Source organism: Carcharhinus amblyrhynchos, chromosome 7 (genome assembly GCF_965287045.1).
Source record: "Carcharhinus amblyrhynchos chromosome 7, sCarAmb.v2.hapA, whole genome shotgun sequence".
Taxonomy (NCBI): Eukaryota; Metazoa; Chordata; class Chondrichthyes; order Carcharhiniformes; family Carcharhinidae; genus Carcharhinus; species Carcharhinus amblyrhynchos.
The window spans coordinates 113,043,337-113,068,990 of NC_137330.1; the positions used below are offsets into that span (position 1 = coordinate 113,043,337).

Here is a 25,654-nt window from a genome sequence, read left to right on the forward strand (position 1 = left end):
GACTGCCAAACACCCCTTTGGTAACAGCAGGACTAGAACCTTAGAGTTTGTTTCAAAGAAGCTCAGATTTCTTGACTTGCTAGAATGCTTTTAACTGCTTCAGGAGATTATTCTTATTCATTTAAATGAGTTGAGCCCCAAACAATCTGAATTGTACATGGAAACGGCAAGCCAAGTGGTGGATTGAACCTGATTATTACACTCTTGGTTGTTCGAGCTTTATTTTAAATGACAGTCTATCCTACACCATTTTAGTAAGTTCACTGTAAATGTGGTCAGGTTTCAAATCTGCTGGATTTATAAAAAGTATACAGCGGGTCAGAATGTCATGGCTCCTCAGTATCGCATTTGGGATGGGGGGAGGAAGGGGGTACGCCTGTGATGCAATAGGGAATTCCTGTTGGAAATTTCCAGATAAGCAATTATCCAGAAGTGCCGACTTCCAATTACGCAGGATTGGGAACCATTCGACAAAGCAATTTGGATGTTTCTGTCAGTATTACCCTCCGCTTACTGGAATGGCTTTTTCTTGCACTTCTTTCAAGCTTCGGTAACTATTTTAAAGAGCCCTGCACGGGACACCTCCCAGTCCAGACATGTAGCAAGGTAAATTGCTCTAATTGACAATCTGACCACAAGGAAGTTATGGGCTAATGAATTGTGCAATTTTGTTTCACTGGGAATTCTGTTTGTGAATCTGTTCGGGAGGCAATAGAATTTACCACCTTGCGTCACTGCTATCTCTGGAGGTGCCCACATCTCTGTTGGGAATAGCATGGTCCATGTTCATAATCTGAGCAGGCCTCCCCGTTACCTGATAGGCTATTTCCCAACAAAGAGTAGGGAGGGAGAGTAAGCCTGAACTTCATGCTGGTTACCAAAGGCAGTTACACAAAACGGCAGGAAAATATATCACAGCTCACAAAATGAATTAGATCTTCAAGTCAATGAGAACAAAAAAACTAATTTTTTTAAAACTTATTTTTAAGGGTGCAGGTGACAGCTTTGTGGGTGCTCTGGCATTCTACATGGCTTACTATCCTTGTATGGAGCTGGAAGAAATGAGCAGAAGGGCCTGTGACATCGCCTCGGTGAGCGTTCAATCACAAGGAACGCAAGTCAGCTACCCCTACAGAGCACAGCTCCCACAGGAACTCTTCTAGGGGGAAAAAACTGCGTTTCAGGAAAAGATGAAGAAATGGATGGCAGTATCCATACTTTATTGTTTTTTTAATTAAAATAACAGTTTGTAAATAAAAATGCAGAAGTGTGATATTTCCCATGTCATGTTATTGTCTCCTTTGGAAATGTCAACATCACCTTTTGTGTTTAAATTGTTTTTGTACAAAGTCAGTCCATTTGAGCTCCCTGCATCAGATTGACCTGATCTTCTTCTTTTCAAAGAAAAGGACGTGCTTGTTCACTGCAAGGGAAACAAAATCGTGATTACGATATAGCAGTATTAAAACAAATTGGTCGCAAGTTAGCAGTTGCTTGTAATTCAACTGATCACACAGAACAACAGATGTGGGATCATATATGCTGCAGTTGCTTAGCAAGTTATAGCACAAACATCTCACCTTGTCTGCTTTTACTGAACATCCAGCTAATAGCTAGAATTTTGTTTAAAATGGTAAAAAAGGACATATTTTACTAATAGCTATGCCAATAAACCACAGAACCATGATCATTATGCAGCACAGAAGGGGGCCATTTGGCCCATCTTGTCCATGCTGATCCAAAGACCCAAGTGTCCTTTTTAATCCCATCTTCCTGCACCCAGCCCATAGCCCCGTAACTTACGGCACTTAAGATGCAGGGCTCAGTCTGGATCTTTCTGAAAGAGTTTAGGATCTCTGCCTCCATCACCAACTTGGTCAGCAAATTCCAGACACCCACCATCCTCTGTGTAAAAAAAGTTTTTCCTCATGTCCCCTCTACACCTACTGCCACTGATCTTGAATATATGACTCCTGGTTCTTGAACTCTCTGTCAAGGGAAACAGATTCCTATTTTATCTCTACCCCTTCACAATTTTGTATACCTCAATCATGTCACCCCTCAGCCTTCTCTGTTCCAAGGAAAATACCCTGATCTCTCCTCATAGCTACAATTCTTCAGCCCTGGCATCACTTGAGTAAATCTTATCTGCATCACTCCACAGCAATTATGTGCTTCCTTTAATGTGACAAGAATTATTCCAGTTGTGGCCTCCCCAGTGTCTCATCTAGTTCCATCATTATATCCTTACTTTTGTATTCTCTCCTCTGACAATGAAGGAGAACATTTCATATGCCTTTTTTAACAGACAAATCTAGCTATAGTACTAACTTCAGGGAGCTCTGCACATGCATGCTATGATCTGTCACTTCATCCACCCCTCAATATATTCATGTTTATTGTGTGGTCCCTCTTACTGTTTGACCTCCCTAAATGCTTTACTCACACTCAGTTGAGTGGCAGGTGTAATTGATTATTTAATCAATAATGCTATTCCCCTCCTTTTGGTCACCTACTTTATTCTGCCTGAAAACTCTATATCAAGGGATATTGAGCTGCCAATTTTGCTCCTCCTTTAGCTAGATTTCAGTTATGGTACAATATTGTGCTGCCATGCATCTATCTTTGCCCTTAGTTCATCTGTCTTGTTTGTAACACTCCTTGCATTAAAGGAAAACAGCTCGACCCTGTCAATTTTCTCTGCTGGGTGCTATTTAACCCTTGTTTCTTTTGTCTTTCCAAATTACTGCCTACATCACTAACTGATATCCTCACTCCCATTTCCTGATCTGAATCTGACCCATCTACGCCTACCTTTTGGTTCCCACACACACCACCACCACCACCCCTGCCCCCCGCCACACTAGTTGGTGAAGGAAGCTGTTGTCCCTTGAAATTAAGCTCCAGTGCTGACACGCAATATTGCGCATTGGTACGAATTTCATCTGTGTGCAGTCTTAACAGAAACACAATGAAAATAACCAGATATCTCTATTTAAAAGACAAATAATTTAATATGAACTCAGCACCATGTATTCAAAGGGCCTTAGTTTAAGACACTGATGCCATTTCTTCTCTCAAAGGTGAAGGGGAGAAAGAAGTAACCAAATGGAGTGATTACGTAAGTGTAAGAAAGTAAATAACTCCATTTTGCCCATTAGAGCAATTTCAACAGCGCAAGTTAAAATGTTTACCAGCGCTGAAAATAAAGTTTTCCAAAACCACTTCAAGCCAAAAGCTCTGCATGGAAGTGCCCTCAGAGTTCAGTTTACAATAACATGACACTTGCAATAACACTAAGCCCTTGGGTCTTTCAAGTTTTAACAAGTAAGAGGAGACTCTGTACCACAGCCCAGCTCTGAAGTACTGCACAGTGCGCAAATATTTTCTCAGCCCTTCTTATGCCTAATTTTTCTTTGGAACCGCACCTATCATTTAAAAGTCTCAAATGCATGATGTAAGCAGCATGAGGTTTTTTTCTTTAAAAAAAGGAAACACACCCAAACCAATGTCCTGCCACAACTGATGTCCAATTGTTTCCATGAGTGGATACATGTTTAGTGAAGGATTAGAATATTATATCATCACATAGCAACAGATTATCAGAACGCTTTTCTTTGCTATTTGGAGAATCACATCCAGGACTGAGAAAGTAACTGATCCACTCCTTACTGTAAGATGAGAAAAACATTCAACGTCCAGGCCTTATAAAAATCGTTCCCTGTCCTGATTCCTGCTAAAAGTGTGTGGCACAATGGCTGGCACTGCTGCCTCACAGCATGGCCTCCACAGCCTTCTGCGGCAAAGAATTCCACAAATTCATCACTCTCTGGATGAAGAAATTCCTCCTCATCTCTGTTTTAAAGGATCATCCCTTTAGCCTGAGGTTTTGCTCTATGGTTCTAGTTTTTCCTACTAGTGGAAACATCCTGTCCACGTCTATTCTATCCAGGCTTTGCAGTATCCTATAAGTTTCAATAAGATCCCTCCTCATCTTTCCAAACTCCAAGTACAGACCCAGAATCCACAATCGTTCCTCATACGACAAGCTCTTCATTCCAGGGATCATTCTTGTGAAAATCCTCTGGAACCTTTCCAAGGCCATCACATCCTTCCTTAGATATGGAGCCCAAAACTGCTCACAGTTCTCCAAATTAGGTCTGACCAAAGCCTTATAAGCCTCAGACGTACGTCCCTGTTCTTGTATTCTAGCCCTCACGACATGAATGCTAACATTGCATTTGCCTTCCTAACTGCTGACTGAACTGCACATTAACCTGAAGAGAATCTTCAACAATGACTCCCAAGTCCCTTTGTGTTTCTGATTACTAAGCATTTTCCCATTTAGAAAATAGTCTATGTCTCCATTCCCCCTTCCAAAGTGCATAACCTCACACTTTTTCACATTGTATTCCATCTGCCACTTCTTTGCCCACTCTACTGACCTGTCCAAATCGTTCTGCAGCTCCCTTGCTTCCCCAAAACTACCTGTCCCTCTACATATCTTTATATCATCTGCAAACTTAGCAACAATGCCTTCAGTTCCTTCCTCCAAATCGTTAATGTGTATTGTGAAAAAGTTGTGGTCTCAGCACTGACCCAAGATACACCACTAGTCACTGGCTGCCATCCTGAAAAAGACCCCTTTAAACTCATTCTCTGCCTTCTGCCAGTCCGTCAATCCCCTATCCGTTCCAGAATGGTTGGTGCAGACTCGATGGGCCGAATGGCCTCATTCTGCACTGTAGGATTTCTATGTTTATCAGAATACAACAGGTAGTGCCGTAAAAAGGGAGCGTGGCTCCTGCACCAATTCTCTGACCAGCTTCCTACAAAATTTGATGCATTCAGTTGGATGTGAAGAATCTTCCCTCAGAAAAATTGGGAGGAAGCTGTGTGCTTTTCTCATTGTCTGTTCAGTGTCAGAAATAGGATTTACGATCCTCATCGGAAAGTCTGAGCTAATGTTTTTTGATGATTCACTGCTTCTAATGGGCGAGTGTTCACAGCACTAAACTTGGTGGCCTGTTGAACCAAGATCATAAGAAATGCCCTTGTAAAAAGAACATCACCATATTACTCAGGTGCTAGGTAGGAAAATATTCTTCTAGGAACTTTTTTTTCCATTTATTAGTGTCACAAGGCTTACATTAACACTGCAGTGAAGATACTGTGAAAATGCCCTAGTTGCCACACTCTAGCTCCTGCTCAGGTACAGTGAGGAAGAATTTGTCATGGCCAATGCACACCTTTTGGACTGTGGTAGGAAACGAGCACCCAGAGGAAACCCACGCAGTCAGGGAGAATGTGCAGCATCCACACAGTGACCCAAGCTGGAATCAAACCCAGGTCCCTGGTGCTGTGAGGCAGCCATGCTAACCACCGTGCAACCATGTGGGTTACAACAAAAATATGCATTTATATAGTGCCTTTAAAACATCCCTCGGCATTTCACAGGAATACCATTAAGTAACATCCTGAGCCATGTTACATGATAATAGGACAGATAACAAAAGCTTCATTCAAAGAAGTAGGTTCTAAGGAGAATTCTAATGGAAGAGAGAAAGAAGGAGGGAGACAGAAGTGGAGAGGTTTAGCGGTGGAATGCCTCAGGTTGGCTGCCAATAATGAAGCGATTTTTTGAAAAATAATCGGGGATATGCAAGAGGCCAAAATTGGAGGAGCACTGAGATTTTTGTAGGGCTGAAGGCACGTTACTGAAAAACTGTACAGGGAACGTTATTGTTATCTGGCCTGGATTACTTAATCTAACAGTGGATTCCAATCACAAACAGTGGTGCAGGCAGATAATGATAGGGGCCTTTTAGATAAGCACATGAATATGCAAGGAATATATGGATAAGGACCAAGGACAAGCGGCAGGGATTAGTTTAATTTGGCATCGTGTTCGGCACATCATGGACTGAAAGGCTTGCTCCTGTGTTGCACTGTGCTGTTCTATGTACTTACAAAGTCCAGTACCAATTTACTAAATGAAATTCAAGACCAGTTATAAAAAGATTACAATAAAGCCAATACCCTGTGCCTTGTTTAGATCTAACTTTCCGTGGTCCAAATCCTCTACAGTAAGGAGTCACACAGACACTGATTGCAAATTCTCAGATATCTGTAATGCTTTTTGGTTGATTTGCCAAGCAGCACAACAGACTCACCCCCTAGGGAAAGCTGTGCCTAAACTAGCAGACGGTGGAAGGAAACCCAGAGCCAGTCTCCTGAGTGTCACAGATGAAGGGGAAGTGAGTATCACACTGCTGTACAGAACCAGCCTGCAAATGTCAACAAGAAGGATTCAAACTCCTTCTCAGGCCAGCACTGTTGGTGTAGTTACTGTGAGAAACTTTAAGGCACATACACACGCACACATACAGGATTGAGAGGCTGTGGAATGCATTATCAGAGTGAATACTTGAAACAAAAACCAGGTTGACATTTAAGAACAAGACAGGTAAGTAGCTGAAGGAAAAGGGTAAAAAGGGAAATGAATATAGTGCAGGCAGATGGGATTAGGACCACCGTTTGTGTGGAGAATAAATAACAACTTGGACTGGTTGGCTGAGCAGCCTGTTTCTGACTTGTAATGAGTCATCCCATTTTCAGTTGGCAATATGTTGTGCACACTGACCACTGCCAACAGAGGACAAGAATAGAGATGCAATGTGCTGTTTGACGTTCTGTACCGTATTAGACCATTTTGTTAGCAAGATAGCAATTCAGAGAGTGAATATTTTGAGTATCAGTCAATCTTTCATGGTGTTTCACAAATAAATCAAGATCATGTGTAGAATTCAGATGAATTGGTGTTAGAGGGAAAAATATAATTAGGGTAGAGTGCGTGGATGTAACATTTTTAACATATGATAGATAAGCTTCTATGATTTCTATAAGGAATGGCTGGCTAGAACTATAATTTAAAATGAAGTGGTAAGAGTTATTGACATCAGTAAAGGGTGCCTAAAGACTGCACCAACTCATGAGACATTCTCCATCCAGCTGCCACAGTTACACATTACAATTTACCTATAGGATCGTGTTTCCTCAGGATTAATTTTTCCCGTAACCGGCTCCTCTTTGCATTGAAGCAGTAGCCACTTCCAGCTGCACTCACCATTCTCACAAGGATGGACCTGGGAAAATTCAACGCAACACGAGTGAGATCCTTCTCTGCTAGTAAGGGAGCCAAACCGACATTTATCAGTGAACAATTATATTTCTTTAACATTCCTCACAGAACTTTGTCTCAGTGCTTTAAAAGGAAGGGTCATTATATGAGTGGAAAAGTGGATGCAGGGAACAGCACAGCCAAAGAGAAGAGTTCTTAGGAGGCTTCTGCAAGGCGGGAAAGGAAGTGACACGATGGAAGGTATTAGCTAACAGGCTTCGACATGGTGGGGAATTGGAAGAAAGGATCAATATTTACGTGGCAACTGTGCTTTTAAAAGTTTTTTTTTAATTCAGGGGATGTGGGCATTATTGGGTGGGCCAGCATTTATTCCCAATCCCTAATTACCCTTGAATTGAGTGGTTTGCTAGACACTTTAGAGGGCAATTATTGCTTGTGAATCTCGAGGCCAGACTTGGTAAGGATGGCAGATTTCCTTCCGTAAAGGACATTAGTGAATCAGAGAGATTTTTACGACAATCGACAATGGTTTCATGGTCATCGTTAGACTTTTTAATTCCATATTTTTAATCAAATTCAAATTTCGCCATCTGCCCTGGTAGGATTCGAAACCCGGTCCTTGGGTCATAACCCTGGGTCTCTAGACTACTAGTCCAGCGATGATATCACTGTGCCACCATCTCCCTGTCATTGGTAAGGAGTGGCCTGCAATGACAAAGTGAAGGACCAGGGCTAATTTGCTGTTGTGTAGCTTTATGCTAGGAGCCATAAAATTATGCTGGGTGAGGTCAGAGATGATCAGAGTATGGAACATGATGTTTTGCATTAGTTGTGGTTGGTCTCACAGAAGCAGGCCAGCTGTCAAAGGGACAGCATTGGTGCAATCCATTGTAGGAAGTGATTCCCAATATGAGAATGTGAAAATGGAGGCATAATACACAACATTTTAGGATGAGCCCATTAATCCCCAATTTTCCCACTTTTCGTCATCATTACATGGGATGTGGGTGTTGCTGGGGAAAGCCAACATTTATTTGGAGTGTGGGAGGAAACTGGAGGACCCAGAGGAAATCCACGTAGACATGGGAGAATGTGCAAACTCCACACATAGCATTTTCATATAAATAAATGTCTCGCTAGGCCATTTTAGAAGGCAATTAAGAGAGTCACATATAAGCCAGACGTAATATGAATGGCATTTTTCCTTCCTTGAAGGAAAACTAAAGGAGGGCGGCACAGTGGTTAGCACTCAATGCCAGGCACCCAGGTTCAATTCCAGCCTCGGGTCACTGTCTGTGTGGAGTTTGCACTTTCTCTCTGTGTCTACGTGGGTTTCCTCTGGGTGCTCCGGTTTCCTCCCACCCTTCAAAGATGTGGGAGTTAGGTTGATTGGCCATATTAAATTGATCCTAGTGTTAGGGGGATTACCAGGGTAAATGAGGGTTATGGGAATAGGGCCTGGGTGGGATTGTGGTCTGTACACAGACTCGATGGGCCAAATGGCCTCCTTCTGTACTGTAGAGATTCTCTGATTCTAAAGGACACTGATGAACCAGCAGGAATTCATGACAGCAGAACCAGCAGGAATTTAGGAGTTTCATGGTCACTATTACTGATTCAAGCTTTAATCCAGATTTATTTCTTTGAATTTAGTTTTCCCAACTGCCATGATGGGATATAAACTTATGTCTCCAGATCATTAATCCAGTAACATAATGATAATATTACTATACCCTTACTGAAAATCATTTATCTACTAGAGGTATTTTCAAATTGGGCATTTCTTAATTCTTTTCTTTAAATAGAACTCAAAAGATAAACTTTGTCTCATAAATTACTCCCTCTTAAAGTTTAATGGTTTTATTTAAGAACATAAGAAATAGGAGCAGGAGTAGGCCATCTAGCCCTTCGAGCCTGCCCCGCCATTCAATAAGATCACGGCTGATCTGTCGTGGCTCAGTTCCACATTCCCGCCCTCTCCCCATAACCCTTAATCCCCTCGCTTATCAAAAACCCATCAACCCGCGTCTTAAAAATATTTAGCGAGGCAGCCTCCACCACTTCAACGGGCAGAGAATTCCAGAGATTCACTACCCTTTGAGTGAAGAAGTTCCTCCTCAACTCCGTTCTAAACCGCCCCTCCTTTATCTTGGGGCTATGCCCCCTAGTCCTACTGTCCTTTCTGAGCGGGAAGAGTCTCTCCACCTCTATCCTATCCATCCCATTCATCATCTTATATGTCTCAATGATTTATTAATCACAAATAAGGCTTACATTAACGCTGCAATGAAGTTACTGTGAAATTCCCCCAATAGCCACAGTCCGGTGCCAGTTCAGGTCAATGCACCAAACCAGAACATCTTTCAAACTGCAGGAGGAAACCGGAGCACCCTGAGGAAACCCATGCAGACACAGAGAGAATGTGCAAACTCCACAGACAGTGACCCAAGCTGGGAATCGAACCCAGGTCCCTGGTGCTGTGAGGCAGCACTACTAACCACTACGCCACTGTACTGCCCACAAGAGCAGTTACTCAAGAGTTAAAATACACCACTAATATACACACCACTCAAGGGTTAAAATAAAATCTTCACTTTCCACGAATTAGGTGTAGCCAATGTAACACATTTAAATAATAGCAGGAGGTAATCAACTTCTCAGAAATGTGATTTAAAAACACGATTTGACATTTTCTTCCCTCACCTTCTTCTCACATCTCAACTCCATTCTTCACAGATGACTCTGAATGATATTGGGACATTATTTCAGTGGGAGGTGCATCACTGCAGAACAAAAGCCTGCCCTCTTACAGCAGCCACCTAGCAGGAGTCACTGGATACTAGGCAGGAGAGGAATACTCAATGGTATTTAACTCTCTCTCCCCTCAGAGGTGATGTGGGGATGCCAGCGTTGGACTTGGGTGGGGACAGTAAGAAGTCTCAAAACACCAAATTAAAGTCCAACTGCTCTGAAAGCTCATGCTACCAAATAAACCTGTTGGACTTTAACCTGGTGTTGTGAAGCTTCTTAATGCGCCCTCAGACACAAAGATTTTAAAAGTTTAATTATTGTCACAAGTAGGCTTACATTAACACTGCAATGAAGTTACTGTGAAAATCCCCAAGTCGCCACAGTCCGGCACCTGTTCAAGTACATTGAGGGAGAATTCAGCATGGTCAATTCACCTAATCAGCACGTTTTTTTGGACTGTGGGAGGAAATCCACGCAGACATGGGAAGAGTGTGCAAATTCCCCATAGACAGTGACCCAAGCCGCGAATCAAACCCAGGTCCCTGGCACTATGAGGCAGCCGTGCCACTATTCCAACCTGCTGGCCACATCAGAAGGTGTAAGCTCACAGTAGTCAGGAATCAAATCTGTGACCTTCCAACTTGCGCATTGCCATGAAACTCAGACTGACCATAAACTGGTCTTAGCAAAGGAGTTAACAACAGCCTTAATAACAACCCTTTAGATGATGACAGGGATATCATATACTTCCAGTAACTTTGTCAGAACGTTACCCTTGTCAACAGCATGAGTGTACTAAAAGTCTTGGTACCTTACCAATGGGTACTAAAAATACAACAGAATACTTCGAATCTGCACCCATCGGGAGTGTATGAAGTGTGATGGTTTGTGTACACTGACTAAAGGTCACTGGAGCTGTTTATTGCCTTTCACAGTCAATCCAACAACACAAGCCCATAGCCTGAGTCACAACGCTTTCATTCATTAAAACCCATAATGTTTCTGAGATACGTAATACGCTAAAGCCTAGAAATTATGCCGTGCGATATTGTATAAACCCTTAACATGCATTAAAAATAGCAAGGGAATCTGGTACACTTTAAGCATTTGTAACAGTTTAATCTTTCACAGTAGCACTGTAGTGTTTGGAAATGTACACCACACTATGAATATTCAAATTAGGAGCAGAAGGCCATTCAGCCACTCGTGCCTGCTCTGCCATTCAGTAAGATCATTGCTAATCTAATTGTGGACACAACTCCACATAAACCTCACTCCTATAAGGTTTGATTGACAGGCAGAGTGTGATTGAATGTTCCTCAAGCAGCTGCAGTACCCAAAGGTCAACACCACCCAGGACAGAGATGTTTGATTGACCAGTGTCCCTCTGAGTGGTCTGAAAACCAGTCCCTCCATCACTGGTCTAGTGTTACTGTTGTACCAACTGTCCAATGGAATAGAGTGCACCAAGCTTCCATTGACAGCACCTCTCTGCCTCTACCATGGCGACAGATGTGGAGATGCCAGCGTTGGACTGGGATGGGCACAGTAAAAAGTCTCACAACATCTGGTTAAAGTCCAACAGGTTTATTTGGAATCACAAGCTTTGCGAGTGTTGCTCTTCCACTTAACTGATGAAGGAGCAGTGCTCCGAAAGCTCGTGATTCCAGATAAACCTGCTGGAGTTTAATCTGGTGTTGTGAGACTATCAAGAAAGATGAGAGCGGCAAAATTATTGGAAGACCAACACTCAAACATACCCTCCAATCACAAACCAGCTTCACCTCGTCATGTACTGCCAAGCCTTCATAGTCACTGGGCAGCACGGCGGCACAGTAGTTAGCACTGCTGCCTCACAACACCCAGGACCCGAGTTTGATTCCTGGCTTGGGTCACTGTCTGTGTGCTGCCTGCACATTCTCCTTGTGTCTGGGTGGGTTTCCTCCGGGCGCTGCTGTTTCCTCCCACAGTCTGAAAGATGTGCTGGTTAGGCACACTGGCCATGCTAAATTCTCCCTCGGTGCACTCGAACAGGCATTGGAGTATGGCGACAGGGGGATTTTCACAGTAACTTCATCGCAGCGTTAATGTAAGCCTACTTGTGACACTGATAAATAAACTTAAAACTGGGTCAAAATCCTGGAATTCCTAACCAACACATCATCATGAGACCATCACTGCAGCAAGTTCAAGGAGAAAGCCCCTCCCCCTCAGGGGAAGGTGGTACCAAATGCAGCCTTACCACCATCACCTACACACTGCAAACAAACTGAAAAAAAAAATCCACGTAAATCCACATTGTGAACAATCATGCTAATTGAAAAATTGAGAGTTTGACTTAAAGAGCAGTCAACAAACATATGAAATGATTACAGAAACTCAGCATTGAGAGTTGAAAATTAAGATTTAGGAACTAGTGACTATCATTTATTATTAAAAATCTTTCCTAATCTCCAACACAGACCAGATGGCTCAAAACGGTTTTTTCTGGTCTTACACAAGCTACGTTCTTGCCAATGGTTGATCCAAGATCTTTTCCCATATCTCCATTTGTCAATGTCAAAACCTCACTGAATACAAGGGTGAGACAGTTTAGAGTGATAACTAGGCTTAGCAAACATACATTAGACCCAGTTACACCAATAAAACCCTGCAGTGAGGTCATTTCTAGACAATGCATACAGGGCTTAAGATAATAACAGCCTTTGAGTAAAATACTTCCACATTTCAGATTGGACTAAAAGCAGACACTGAATGGATTTGATCCCTCTAAATGACTCCATTTGTACAATGTAGGGAGGTTGGCATAACAATCAACTCTCATCATCTGAATACCTCTGGTCTCATATTACATTGAAGAGGAGACAAACCGGAAAAACCTCTCTTCAGATAGTGCTGCTGCAAAACTTAGCTTATTTCCTTAAGAACAAAAGTAAAATACTGCAGATGCTGGAAATCTGAAACAACAACACAAAACGCTGGATAAACTCAGCAGGTCTGGCAGCATCTGTGGAGAGAGAAAAACAGATTGAAGTTTCCGATCTAAATGATCTTTCTTGGGCGGCAAGGTTGTTAGCACCGCCGCTTCATAGCACTAGGGACCCGGGTTTGATTCTGGCCTTGAGTGATTGCCCGTGTGAAGTTTGTACGTTTCCACCTCTCCGGGTGCTCCAGTTTCCACCCACATTCCAAAGGTGTGCAACCAAAGGAGAAAATGCTGGAAAATCTGGCAGCATCTGTAAGGAAAGAGTGGACGTTTCGAGTCTAGGTGACCCTTTGTCAACAATGCAAAGATGTGCAGGTTAGGTGAATTGGCCATGCTAAATTGCCCCTTAGTGTCCCAAGATGTACAGGATAGGGGGATTAGTGGGTTTACAGGAATAGGGTGGGGATGGGCCTGGATGAGATGCTGAGTCAACGCAGAACCAATTGGGCTGAATGGCCTCCTTTTGCACTGCAGGGATTCTATGATGCTACAGAACAGTTCTGTACAGACCAGACCGGGTGAGGAGGGCAGATTTCCTCCCCCCAAGAGACATCAGTGAGTCAGACCTTCTGGTAGATAGATGGTCAGCATTACAGATAGTAGCTTCTTATTCCAGATTTAATTATTAACTGAATTTAAATTCCTCAGCTGTTGCGGTGGGATTTGAACTCATTAAGTCATTTCTAAACAATGCGTACATGGAGAAAATAGGAGCCTGTTCCTGTATCATTAGCTCAGGCCTCTGGGTCACGAGTCCAGTAACATAATCCCAGTGCCATCGATTCCTATAACTAAAATATAGCCCACTTCACCACTCAAATTTGAGTTTGAAAAATGGTTTAATTCAAACTTATATTCCAATGAATTAACATTTTTAGATGCAAGAAAAAAATTGAAGTAACAGGCTGCATGGAAGCAAGATAGTTCTTCAGTTGCTCTTTGTTGATGAAAATGATTCTCTAAAGTCCCTGTGTAGAGAGGTGGAATTGGTGATGATAAATAACACCCCATTTTCTTCACCTGTGGGACAAAACACACGATCAGGATAGAATTGGATTGCTAACTACAGGATCTGATTTTTACCACATTTTCATCAGTGATTAGACCAAAGAACTGGTGGCTTCCCTTTCCCCTCTTTTGCTCAAGTTTACCTCTCTCCCCCACACTGCCCATCCCTCCACACTCCATCGTTACGAAGTGCTTCGAAAGGTTAGTCATGGCACGAATCAATTCCAGCCTCCCGGATTACCTGGATCCACTACAGTTTGTCTACCGCTGCAACAGATCCACAGCAGACACCATCTCCCTGGCCCTGTACTCAAATCTGGAACACCTAGATAATAAGGACATCTATGTCAGACTCCTGTTTATTTACTACAGCTGAGCCTTCAACACTATTCCCACAAAACTCATCTCCAAACTTCTTGGCCTGGGGCTCAGTACCTCTCTCTGTGACTGTATCCTGAACTTCCTAACTCACAGACCATAATCAGTAAGGATAGGCAACAACAGTTCCTCCATGATCATCCTCAACACAGGTGTTCTCAGCCCCCTACTGTACTCCTTATACATCTATGACTGTGCGGTCAAATTCTCCTCCAATTTGTGGGGAGGAGAGAGACAGCTCAGGCACTGGGAGTGAGTTGGAGGTCAGGGTAAGTCTAGTTGATAGGAAAATCCCCCAGGAGAAGGAGGATCCAAGAGGGCCTGAGGGTCTTAGGTGCATCTGTTTTAATGCAAGGAGTGTGATGAGAAAGTTGGATGAACTTAGGGCCTTGACGTTCGCGAGGAATTTAGATGTGGTGGCAGTGACAGAGACGTGGTTAAAGGAGGGGCAGGACTGGCAGCTAAATGTTCCAGGGTATAAGTGTTTTAGGTGTGATAGGGGAGGGTTGAAAAGAGGAGGGGGAGTGGCGCTCTTAGTTAGGGAGCAGATCACAGCGGTGCACAGGGAGGATAACATGGAGGGGTTGGAAATTGAGTCTCTGTGGGTGGAGTTGAGGAATAGGAAGGGGGCCATTACTATGCTAGGAGTGTACTATAGGCCGCCCGATAGCCCGCGGGCAGTGAGAGAGGGTATATGTAGGGACATTTTGGATAAGTGTAGGAAGAATAGGGTTGTTGTAGTGGGAGATTTTAATCTCCCTGGGGTGGATTGGAAGGTGCCTAGAGCTGGGGTGTCTGATGGGGAGGAATTCATAAGATGTGTATTGGAAGGGTCCTTGCAACAGTATGTAGATAGCCCGACTACAGAGGGGGCAATACTGGATTTAGTTCTGGGAAATGAACCGGGTCAGGTGGTTGAGGTTGCGGTAGGCGAACATGTGGCTAATAGCGACCACAACTCCGTCTACTTTAGGATACGAATGGAAAAAGATGAGTGCTGTCCTAAGGGGAGGGTGCTAAATTGGGGGAAGGCTAGATACAGCCAGATTAGGCAGGAGCTTAGGGATACAGACTGGGATAGGCTGTTGGAAGGCAAGACCACGTTAGGCATGTGGGAGTCTTTCAAGGGAAAACTGCAATGGGTGCAGGAAAGGCATGTGCCGGTTAGGAGAAAGGATGGGAAAGGTAGGATTAGGGAACCGTGGATTACTAGAGATATAGAAGACCTGGTTAGGAAGAAACAAGAGGCGTATGTCAGGTCTAAGCAGCTGGGAACGGAGAGAGTGTTGGAGGAATACAGAGAGAGTAGGAGGGATCTCAAACGGGGAGTTAGGAGAGCAAAGAGGGGGCATGAGATGGCTTTGGCAGGTAGGATTAAGGAGAATCCAAAGGCGTTTTACTCCTATCTTAAGAACAAAAGGGTAGCTTGGGGTAAAATCGGTCCTCTCAGGGACCGGCGTGGGGAATTGTGCTTAGAGGCAGAGGGAATAGGGAAGATCCTGAATGAATACTTTGTGTCGGTATTCACGAAGGAGAGGGGCTTGATGTCTAGTACGGTCACTGAGGGAGCGGTAGATCAATTGAAAGATCTATCGATTACGAGGGAAGAGGTGTTAGGGCTTTTAGAGGGCATTAAAACCGATAAATCTCTGGGGCCTGATTGCATTTATCCTAGGCTGCTTAGAGAGGTGAGGGATGAGATTGCTGGGCCTCTGACGCAAATCTTTGTCTCTTCTTTGGACACAGGTGAGGTCCCAGAGGACTGGAGGATAGCGAACGTGGTACCGTTGTTTAAAAAGGGTAGGAGGGATAGCCCGGGTAACTATAGGCCGGTGAGTTTAACGTCAGTGGTAGGTAAGTTGATGGAGAGGATTCTTAGGGGTAGGATGTATGCGCACTTGGAGCGTTGCGATCTGATTAAGGATACGCAGCATGGCTTTGTCAAGGGGAAGTCTTGCCTTACAAATCTGGTAGAATTCTTTGAGGAGGTGACAAAAATAGTTGACGAAGGTCGAGCCATTGATGTCGTCTATATGGATTTCAGTAAGGCGCTTGACAAAGTCCCTCATGGTAGGCTGGTACAGAAGATTAAAGCTCATGGGATATGTGGTCAGGTATCTAGATGGGTAGAGAACTGGCTTGCAAAGAGGAGTCAGAGAGTAGTAGTGGAGGGGTCTTTTTCTAGCTGGAGGTCTGTCACTAGTGGTGTGCCGCAGGACTTGGTACTGGGACCTCTTCTCTTTGTAGTGTATATAAATGATTTGGAAGAGGGAGTAGGTGGTGTGATCAGCAAATTTGCTGATGACACCAAGATGGCTAGATTGACGGGCGGTGAGGAGCAGTGTTTGGCAATACAGCGGGATATTGATAGGCTGGTTGATTGAGCAGATAGGTGGCAAATGGAGTTTAATCCGGATAAATGTGAGGTGATGCATTTTGGCCGGAATAATGTAGGGGGAAGTTATATGATAAAGGGTAAGCCCATAAGGAGTATAGAATCACAGCGAGACCTGAGGGTGCAAGTGCACAAGTCTTTGAAGGTGGCAGTGCAAGTGGAGAGTGTGGTGAAGAAAGCCTATGGTATGTTAGCCTTTATAGGAAGGGGTATAGAATACAAGAGCTGGAGTCTAATGTTGCAGTTGTACAGAACATTGGTTAGGCCGCATTTGGAGTGCTGCATCCAGTTCTGGTCGCCTTACTATCGGAAGGACGTGATAAGAGAGGGGATTAAGGGTTATGGGGAGAGGGCGGGAAAGTGGAACTGAGCAGCAACAGATCAGCCATGATCTTATTGAATGGCGGGGCAGGCTCGAAGGGCTAGATGGCCTACTCCTGCTCCTATTTCTTATGTTCTTATGTAGACTCTGGAGAGAGTGCAGAGGAGGTTTACAGGATGTTGCCTGGTATGGAAGGACTGGGGTATGAGGAAAGATTGAAGAAATTGGGGCTCTTTTCCCTTGAAAGACGCCGACTGAGGGGGGATCTAATAGAGGTATATAAGATTATGAAGGGTATAGATAAACAGAGGTAAGCTATTTCCTATAATAGAGACACGTAGGACAAGGGGCCATGGACTTAAGGTGAGGGGGGAGAGGTACAACACAGATATTAGAGGGAGGTTTTTCACACAGAGGGTAGTAGGGGTATGGAATGCTCTGCCAAGTAAGGTGGTGGAGGCAAACACGCTAGAGTCCTTTAAGAGTAACTTAGACAGGCACATGACTGAGTTGGAGATGGGTGGATATAGGAGATCCTTTTAAATAAGGGTCATTAGCATTGGGGCGTCCCTGGTAATGTAAATGGATATGATATGATAATAATGTTTTTTCTCTTTTCATTCACAGGTTTTGAGTCGGTCCACCTCGTGTCCAACGAGGGGCATACACACGATGGGTCGTACTGGGGCTGCTCTTGGTTGTTCGAGATTGGCCTAGTGCTTCATGTCGTTAGTGTGTGCCTAAACTGGACAAGATACTGGGCAACACGACAGCTCAGTGACTATCGCTGATTGCTGTGCAGACACATGGATTTGGGCCGGTATCTGTGGGAGTTTGCGCATTCTCCCCGTGCTTGCATGGGTTTTCTCCGGGTGCTCCGGTTTCCTCCCACACCCCAAAGATGTGCTGTTAGGCTGATTGGCAGGAATAAATTGTCCCTAAATCAGTTTCCCTCAATCTGGATGGCCATAAAACATTAGACAGGGGTCGTGGGTGGAGAGGTGGACTGGTGGTGTTGAGATGGCGGCGCGGGTTTGTTGGGCCGAAGGGCCTGTTTCCCAGGCTGATTTTGTTCTTTGATTTCAAGTTTGCTGACGACACCACCATAGTGGGTCGGATCTCAAACAATGTTGAGACAGAGTACAGGAATGAGAGAATCTGGTAAACTGGTGGGCAACAATAATCTCTCCCTCAATGTCAACAAAGTGAAGGAGATTGTCATTGACTTCAGGAAGTGTAGAGGAGAACATGTCCCTGTCTACATCAACGGGGGTGAAACAGAAATGGTCAAGAGCATCAGGTTTTTAGGTGTCCAGATCCCCAACAACCTGTTCCAGTCCCCCCATGCCGACACTATTGTTAAGAAAGCCCACCAATGCTTCTACTTTCTCAGAAAACTAAGGAAATTTGGCATGTTAGCTACGATTCTCACCAACTTTTACAGATGCACCGTGGAAAGCATTCTTTCTGGTTGTATCAGTTTGGTATGGCTCCTGCTCTGCCCAAGATCACACGGAACTACAAAAAGGTCATGAATGTAGGCCAATCCATCATGCAAACCAGCCTCTCATCCACTAACTCTGTCTACACTTCCCACTGCCTCCCAAAGCAGCCAGCATAATCAAGGGACCCGTGCACCCTGAACATTCTCTCTTCCACCTACTTCCATCAGGAAAAAGTCTGAGGTCACATACTAACTGACTCAAGAACATCTCTGCTGCTGTCAGATTTTTGAACGGACCTACCTTGCATTAAGTTGACCTTTCTCTATACCCTAGCTATGACTATAACACTACATTCTGCACTCTCTCATCTCCTTCTCTATAAACAGAATGTTTTGTCTGTGTAGCATGCAAAAAAAAACAATACTTTTCACTATGTTAATACATGTGACAATAATAAATCAAATCAAATCATATTTTCATCGGTGATTAAACCAGTGGCTTCCTTTCCCCCCCCCCCGGCTTTTCTCAATTTTACCTCTCTCCCAGTCATCTCCCCCTTCTCCCCTATATCTTCATCTGTCACAGTTTACCCTCTGATTTCAGCTTCTCTGCTGTTGGGCCATTCACACCTTTTGTTCTCTCTATAGTCTCTCTTAGCTCCTCTTAGTCTTTCTCCTGGTTTTTTGTGGCTATGACTAATTTTTCATTCCTTTCTCTTACAGTATAAATATCTCCCACATTCTATGCCTTTTAGCTTTGACAAAGGGTCATCTGGACTCAAAACATCAAATCTTTTCTCTCCTTACAGATGCTGCCAGATCTGCTGAGATTTTCCAGATTTTCTCTTTCGGTTTCAGATTCCAGCATCTGCAGTAATTTGCTTTTATTTAACTGATGGTTTTACTCGTTCGAGGCTGTGCCCCTAAATCCAAGCATTTAAAGAACAAATGCACCTATTTTTGATAGTGGTGGGTTGATGTACCCATCAAAGGTATAATGCTTCATTCAGTCCATCTTGGACATCCTGACAGATTCTAGCCAGAGATGGACAGCTTTAGATTCATGAGGATCATGGGGCAGCACGGTGGCACACTGGTTAGCACTGCTGCCTCACAATGCCAGAGACCCAGGTTTGATTCCCAGCTTGGGCCATTGTCTTTGTGAAGTCTGCAACTTCTCCCCATGTCTGCATGGGTTTCCTCCAGGTGAAACATAGAAACAAGAAGCAGGATTAGCCATTCAGCCCTTCGAGCCTGCTCCGCCATTCATTTGATCATGGCCGATCATTGACACCCCTTCCCCCATATCCTTCGAGTCCCAAGAGCTAAATCTAATTTTTTCTTGTAATTAGACAACATGTTGGCCTCACCTAAATTCTTCGGTAGTGAATTCAACACATTCACCATCCTCTGGGTGAAGAAATTTCTCCTCACCTCAGTTCTAAAAGGTTTACCCCTTATCCTCAAACTATGACCCCGAGTTCTGAACTCTCCCACATTGGGAACATTCTTTCTGAATCTACCCTGTCTAATCATGTTAGAATTTTATAAGTTATTATGAGATCCCCTCTCACTCTTCTAAACTCCAGTGAATATAATCCTAATTGACTTAGTCTCTTCTCATATGACTGATCTGCCATCTCAGGAATTAGCCTGGTAAAGGTTCGCTGTACTTCCTCTATAGTAAGAACATCCTTCCTCAGATAAGGACACCAAAACTGCACAAAATATTCCAGGTGTGACCTCACGAACCCTGCTCAACTGTGGCAAAACATCCCTAACCTCAAATCCTCTCGCTATGAAGGCCAACATACCATTTGCCTTCTTTACTGCCTGCTGTTACTGCACACTTACTTTTAGCGACTGGGAGTCATTGTTCAAGATTCTCTTAAGGTTAACGTGCAGTTCAGTCAGCAGTTAGGAAGGCAAATGCAACGTTAGCATTCATGTTGAGAGAGCTAGAATACAAGAGCAAGGATGTATTTCTGAGGCTGTATAAGGCTCTGGTCAGACCATATTTGGAGTATTGTGAGCAGTTTTGGGTCCCATATCTATGTGCTGGCCTTGGAAAAGGGTCCAGAGGAGGTTCACAAGAATGATCCCTGGAATGAAGAGCTTGTCATATGGGGAACAGTTGAGGACTCTGGGTTTGTACTCGTTAGAGTTTAGAAGGATGAGGAGGGATCTTACAGGATACTGCAAGGCCTGGGTAGAATGGACATGGAGAGGATGTAGGAAAAACAAGAACCAGAGGGCACAACCTCATGGTAAAGGGACAATCCTTTAAAACCAAGATGAGGAAGAATATTTTCAGCCAGAGAGTGGTAAATCCATGGAACTCTTTGCCACAGAAGGCTGTGGAGGCCGAGTCATTCAGTGTCTTTAAGACAGAGATAGATAGGTTCTCGATTAATAAGGAGGTCAGGGTTATGGGGAAAAGGCAGGAGAATGGGGATGAGAAAAATATCAGCCATAATTGAATAGTGGAGCAGACTCAATGGGCCTAGTGCGCTATTTCTGATCTTATACCTTATGGTCTTATGGATTGATGCACGAGGACTGCAAGGTCTTATTGAGTAACCACCTCTCTAAATTTTCACCCATTCAAGTTATAATCTGGCTTCCTACTATTGCTACCAAAGTGGATTAACCTCACATTTATCCACATTATACTGCATCTGCCATGCAGATGCCCACACACTCAGCCCATCCAAATCACACTGAAGCATCTCTGCATTCTCCTCACAACTCACCCTCTCACCCAACTTAGTCTCATCTGCAAATGTGGAGATAATACATTCAGTACTCGCTTCCAAATCATTAATTATGAATGTAAATAGTCGGGATTCTAGCATAGATCCCTGCAGAACCCCGCTAGTCACTGACTGCCAATCAGAAAAAGATCTATTTACGTCAACTCTTTGCTTCCTCTCTATCTCAAGACATTACCTGCAATCCCATGTGCTTTAACTTTACAAAGTAGTCTGCTATGTAAAAACTTGTCAAAAGCCCTCTGAAAGTCTAACTAAGCCACATCCACTGGTTCTCCTTGGTCAACTCTACTAGTTACATCTTCAAAGAATTCCTATAGATTCGTCAAGCATGACTTCCCGTTTGTAAATCCATGCTGACTTTGTCTGGTTATACCACTGCCTTCCAATTGCCAAGTTATGAAATCCTTGATTATTGACTCTAACAACTTCCCCGGTTTCGTCCCACAGTCCAAAGATGTGCTGGTTCGAACAGGTACTGGCATGTGGCGATTAGGGGATTTTCACAGTAACTTCACTGCAGTGTTAATGTAAGCTTACTTGTGGCACCAATAAATAAACTTTAAAGATCATGTCTTAGGACCAGTTTGGGGGGTGGGGGTTGAGGAACCAGCAAAGTTGAAATTGGCATTGTATAAGGATCTGAAATCACTTCAGTGACTCTTCACTTATAAAGCAGCCATTCTATAAGTGAGAGAAATCCTGACTGGGGGTGCAGAGTGCCACTGACAGCAACTGAGGAACAACCATTTTGGCTCCCTCCCACCACCAAATGAGAAATATAACACATGAATAATTTCCTCCAAAAAGGAAGTGACTCAAAAATAATTAGAAGAAAAACAAAGTGCAACTGATAAAAAGATATCAAAAAAATGAGAAGCACAAGACCATCAGAAGGACAAACAGTAAGTAATGCAAATAGTTACTGCTGAAATGGAAACAAGCACAATAATTACAGTGAACTGGCTCTGACGTACACAAAGTGAACTATTTCCTACAGCAAATGATAATAGAAAAGACCAAACCCTTCAAACCACAACTTTATACACACTAAAACGCGACGGATTTCCTTGTGTTCCTGACCAGCCCTGCCCTAGCTACAGGTGCCTCTGAAATAGTGCCACTAAAAAATCTGCAAACCTGGCCAGATGAAAGGTGTGTTTGAAGCAAAACTCACGCTCACTCTTCAATGAAATACCAGTAAGATTATAGAAACCCTCTCCCCCACACTGCTGATCCAGGGATGTGATTCACAAGCTTGGCCCGCCAATTAAAATATAGTGTGAAAGGGGTTTTTGCTCCTAACCTTTCACCTAGATCATCATATCAACACCATTTTAAAATAAGCAAATACAAACTAACACTGCATGCTATCAGGCTGTGTTTATACATTGACATCTTTTAAAATTGGATTGCTGAAGCACGGCATCTGTACGCTGATGTTCTACATATAGAGCTAAATGTAGCAGCATATCACCCTGGCCTATTGTTGTGCAAGTTAATGTTTCTTGCTGCCAAGTAATGGGATCAAGATAGAAGGCATTGCTGAAGAGACTGTGGATTTCCCATCCCACTGTATGGAGACAGAGCGAGACAACATGTCTTTATCACTTCACCATATTAAAGGGAGAGAGAGTGTGGATCTCCCACTCCTGTGTTAAAAGTAGGTACTCAATAAGTACAGAAAAGTTATTGTGGAATCACAGGGCTGCTCTAGCATACCCCAGCAGTGGATCCACCGTGACAGTCCAGAATATATAGCAGCCCAAGGAGGTCCAGGGAATTAGGTCATAGTTTCTTTCCTATTATCTCCATTCCCTCCCAGGTATATGGTTCTACTGCTACTGGCTACATTCTAGCATTTCACCAATGGAGTATTTCCTCATTCTCAACAGTGAGTATTGACAGTCCCATTGTATTCAAGGAATATCAAATCACTGCCCAGTTTGGTAATTATCTGATGTCCAAACATATGCATTTTCTATAAGGGGACACGAAACTCACCCACTAACTTGACGCAAACTTAGGGCCAGATCAAGGATCTTCCCATGATTCTCTACCATATCATAGAATCCCTGCAGTGCAGAAAGAGGCCATTTGGCTCATCAAGCCTGCAACTACAATAATCCAACCTAGGCCTCATCCCTGTAGCCCCATGTATTTACCCTGCATACCTCTCTGACACTAAGGGGCAACTAAGCATGGCGAATCCACCTAACCCGCACATCTTTGGTGTGTGGGAGGAAACCCACACAGACACTGGGAGGACGTACAAAGTCCTCACATACAGTGACCCTAAGCAGGAATCAAATTCAGGTCCATGGCACTGTGAGGCAGCAGTGCTAACCACTGTGCTGCTCCAGCAATGAATTTACAGACCATTTACAAGTCATCGGAAATTTTTTTTTGACAAAAGTAATTCCCCCAATTCCAACATTACTCACATCATTGCTTGGCTTATGATAACATAGGAACTGCTAAATGAAAATGATCAAAGTCCATCTAATTCACCATTAGTCATGTAACACACTGATAATGAATTTCTTAACTAATCATAACAGTTAATGAGCCTACAACAGCACCAGACATGAAGCAAAGAAAGCACCAGTGCTGGGGAACTTGAGGCATTTTCCTGCATAAAATCATTTGCCACCAACCTGACCAATTCCCAAACGTACTCAAATCCTGCTTGAGTTTAACCTGTTCGGGCTTGGAATTTTCTACCTTGCATATTTGCTATTAAACCATTACATTTTTTGTGATCCAGAGCAACAGACTATCGATGAAGATGGTGAACAAAATAGTTCCCCAAAATGTGCCATGGAACTCCATGTTCTCCCTCAACCAACACCCTCTGGCTTCTATGAATCATCCAATGGCATAGCCAATGCAAAATACTGCCTCTAATATCCACTAACTTTATTTTCATTATCACTCTTTCCGGGAAGACTATATCAGAGACTTTACTGAGATCCAAATACTCCACAGACACTGCTCTCTCAACGAGTTGTTACACCCTCAGGAAAATGCAACAATTTAAATTGCAAGGTATCCCCTTTCTGAATCAATATTAACTTTCATTTAATGATTAATTTTCCGTGCAGATGTACCAGAATCTTATCTAAGACAAGGACTTCCCTTCACCATACCCACATAATGGGTGTCATACACAATGGTTTGAGTCACATTTGTTCCTTTATTTGACTGTAGGAGTAACAGAAGTCTTTCTCCAATCCCCAGGCACCTGCATGGTATTTAATGATATCTGGAAGACTTGTGCCCACCTTGCTACTATTTCCTGCTCCTAATTTGTATGTTTCGTAAGCTGGCATGACTGTTCACCAACCACACTGGCAGCAATGTGAAAAGTGCTGCAATTTATCTCCACAACACCCTCTAGTCCCCTAATAAAGTGATCCTTGATAAAAATAGAGGCAAAAAAAAAACTTTAGTATTTTTTGTAATTATTAACAATGATTATATTGTTTTGTAAATAATACAAGTATTGACTTACTTTGATTTGCTCTTGGCAACTGCAATTGTCCAACATTAAAAAAAGAAAGGAAGAAAGAATATTAGTTCACTTAAACATACTCAGCTTCAGAGCTACATTACAATTTGAACAAAATCAGTATTTTAATAAAATAACCATTTACAAAATCCAATGTGCCCCACACCACAAATCCACAATAGAGACTCCTCAGGAAAATTCACTGTATTCAATAGTTAATTAACACAATTCTCGAGTATATTTTTCATTCTTGTGACATTAATCACATATTGGACGACTCCCTTGTAATCAATCTGTTAGAGTTGCCTTTTAGCTTGAATGATATTCAATAAAGTGGAATAAAATTCAATGACAGGTGCTGCTAGGAGCTCCTCACTCGTGCACTTAACACAGAATATCAGCATCACCTAGTGATAGGAACAGAGCCTTACAGCAGAACAGTTTATGACCAATACATGTAAGTAAGTATCTGTTTAGCCATTACTCAAAATGAACATTGCACTGCAAGCGTTGCAGGCACAGCAACAAGACCAAGGATGCCACAGACAGAGCAGCAGGCCGAGAGTGGCGTATGTGGGATCAGAATAAAGTAAAATATACTTCCTATGTTGGTTAAAGATAACAAATGCCTGAACTGAGTCACTACTTCAACACCTATCAATGTGGCATAGGTGGTTGTACACATGCTTTGGAGTCAGAAGACTACTGTTCAGGATTTGCGCTGTAGAATTGAATCTGGACCACTCCTCAAATGTATTGCTGACAGAATGTTGCAGTGTTGGGTCTACCTGTTCTGGTAAACATTAAAGGATGACTAAAACTATATAAAGAGGGGAGGGGTAAAAAAAAATTCAAGAAATATAAAATCTTTTATAATGTTTAAGAATAAAAAAGACTGAAGTTTTAACCTGATGTACTTTCATCAGAACTCAACCACAAGTTCTGAA

General features: G+C 43.1%; 2 protein-coding genes and 1 long non-coding RNA gene across 6 annotated transcripts in view; 1 reads left to right on the plus strand and 2 right to left on the minus strand.

Moving 5' to 3' along the window:
• Positions 1-1,271, plus strand: part of rbks (ribokinase) — a 161,598-nt gene extending 160,327 nt beyond the window's left edge. For all 3 annotated transcript variants that reach the window (XM_080192976.1, XM_080192978.1, XM_080192977.1), the window contains one exon: positions 990-1,271. In XM_080192976.1, the coding sequence (XP_080049102.1) occupies positions 990-1,163 (174 nt within the window). In that variant the 3' untranslated portion in view covers positions 1,164-1,271. The remainder of the gene's footprint in view (positions 1-989) is intronic.
• LOC145345225 (uncharacterized) overlaps positions 1-25,654 on the minus strand; it is a 790,615-nt gene that overhangs the window by 431,173 nt on the left and 333,788 nt on the right. The gene's annotated exons all lie outside the window — the stretch shown is intronic.
• Positions 1,192-25,219, minus strand: mrpl33 (mitochondrial ribosomal protein L33). 2 transcript variants are annotated; one of them, XM_080192979.1, is made up of 4 exons: positions 25,192-25,219; positions 24,711-24,729; positions 7,039-7,145; positions 1,192-1,423 (listed from the first exon to the last, which is right to left on the minus strand). In XM_080192979.1, exons 1-4 carry the CDS (start codon positions 25,202-25,204, stop codon positions 1,374-1,376), a joined length of 189 nt encoding a protein of 62 aa, XP_080049105.1. In that variant the 5' UTR covers positions 25,205-25,219; the 3' UTR covers positions 1,192-1,373. The 2 variants fall into 2 exon arrangements, with proteins under 2 accessions (XP_080049105.1, XP_080049106.1); XM_080192980.1 differs by lacking the exons at positions 24,711-24,729; positions 25,192-25,219 and adding an exon at positions 24,115-24,140.

Excerpts from the sequence above, each read along its gene's own strand:
- mrpl33 (XM_080192979.1), bottom strand. Across the intron at positions 1,424-7,038 it reads GAGGAAACACGATCCTATAG|TGAACAAGCACGTCCTTTTC; the intron begins GTAAATTGTAAT and ends TTTCCCTTGCAG.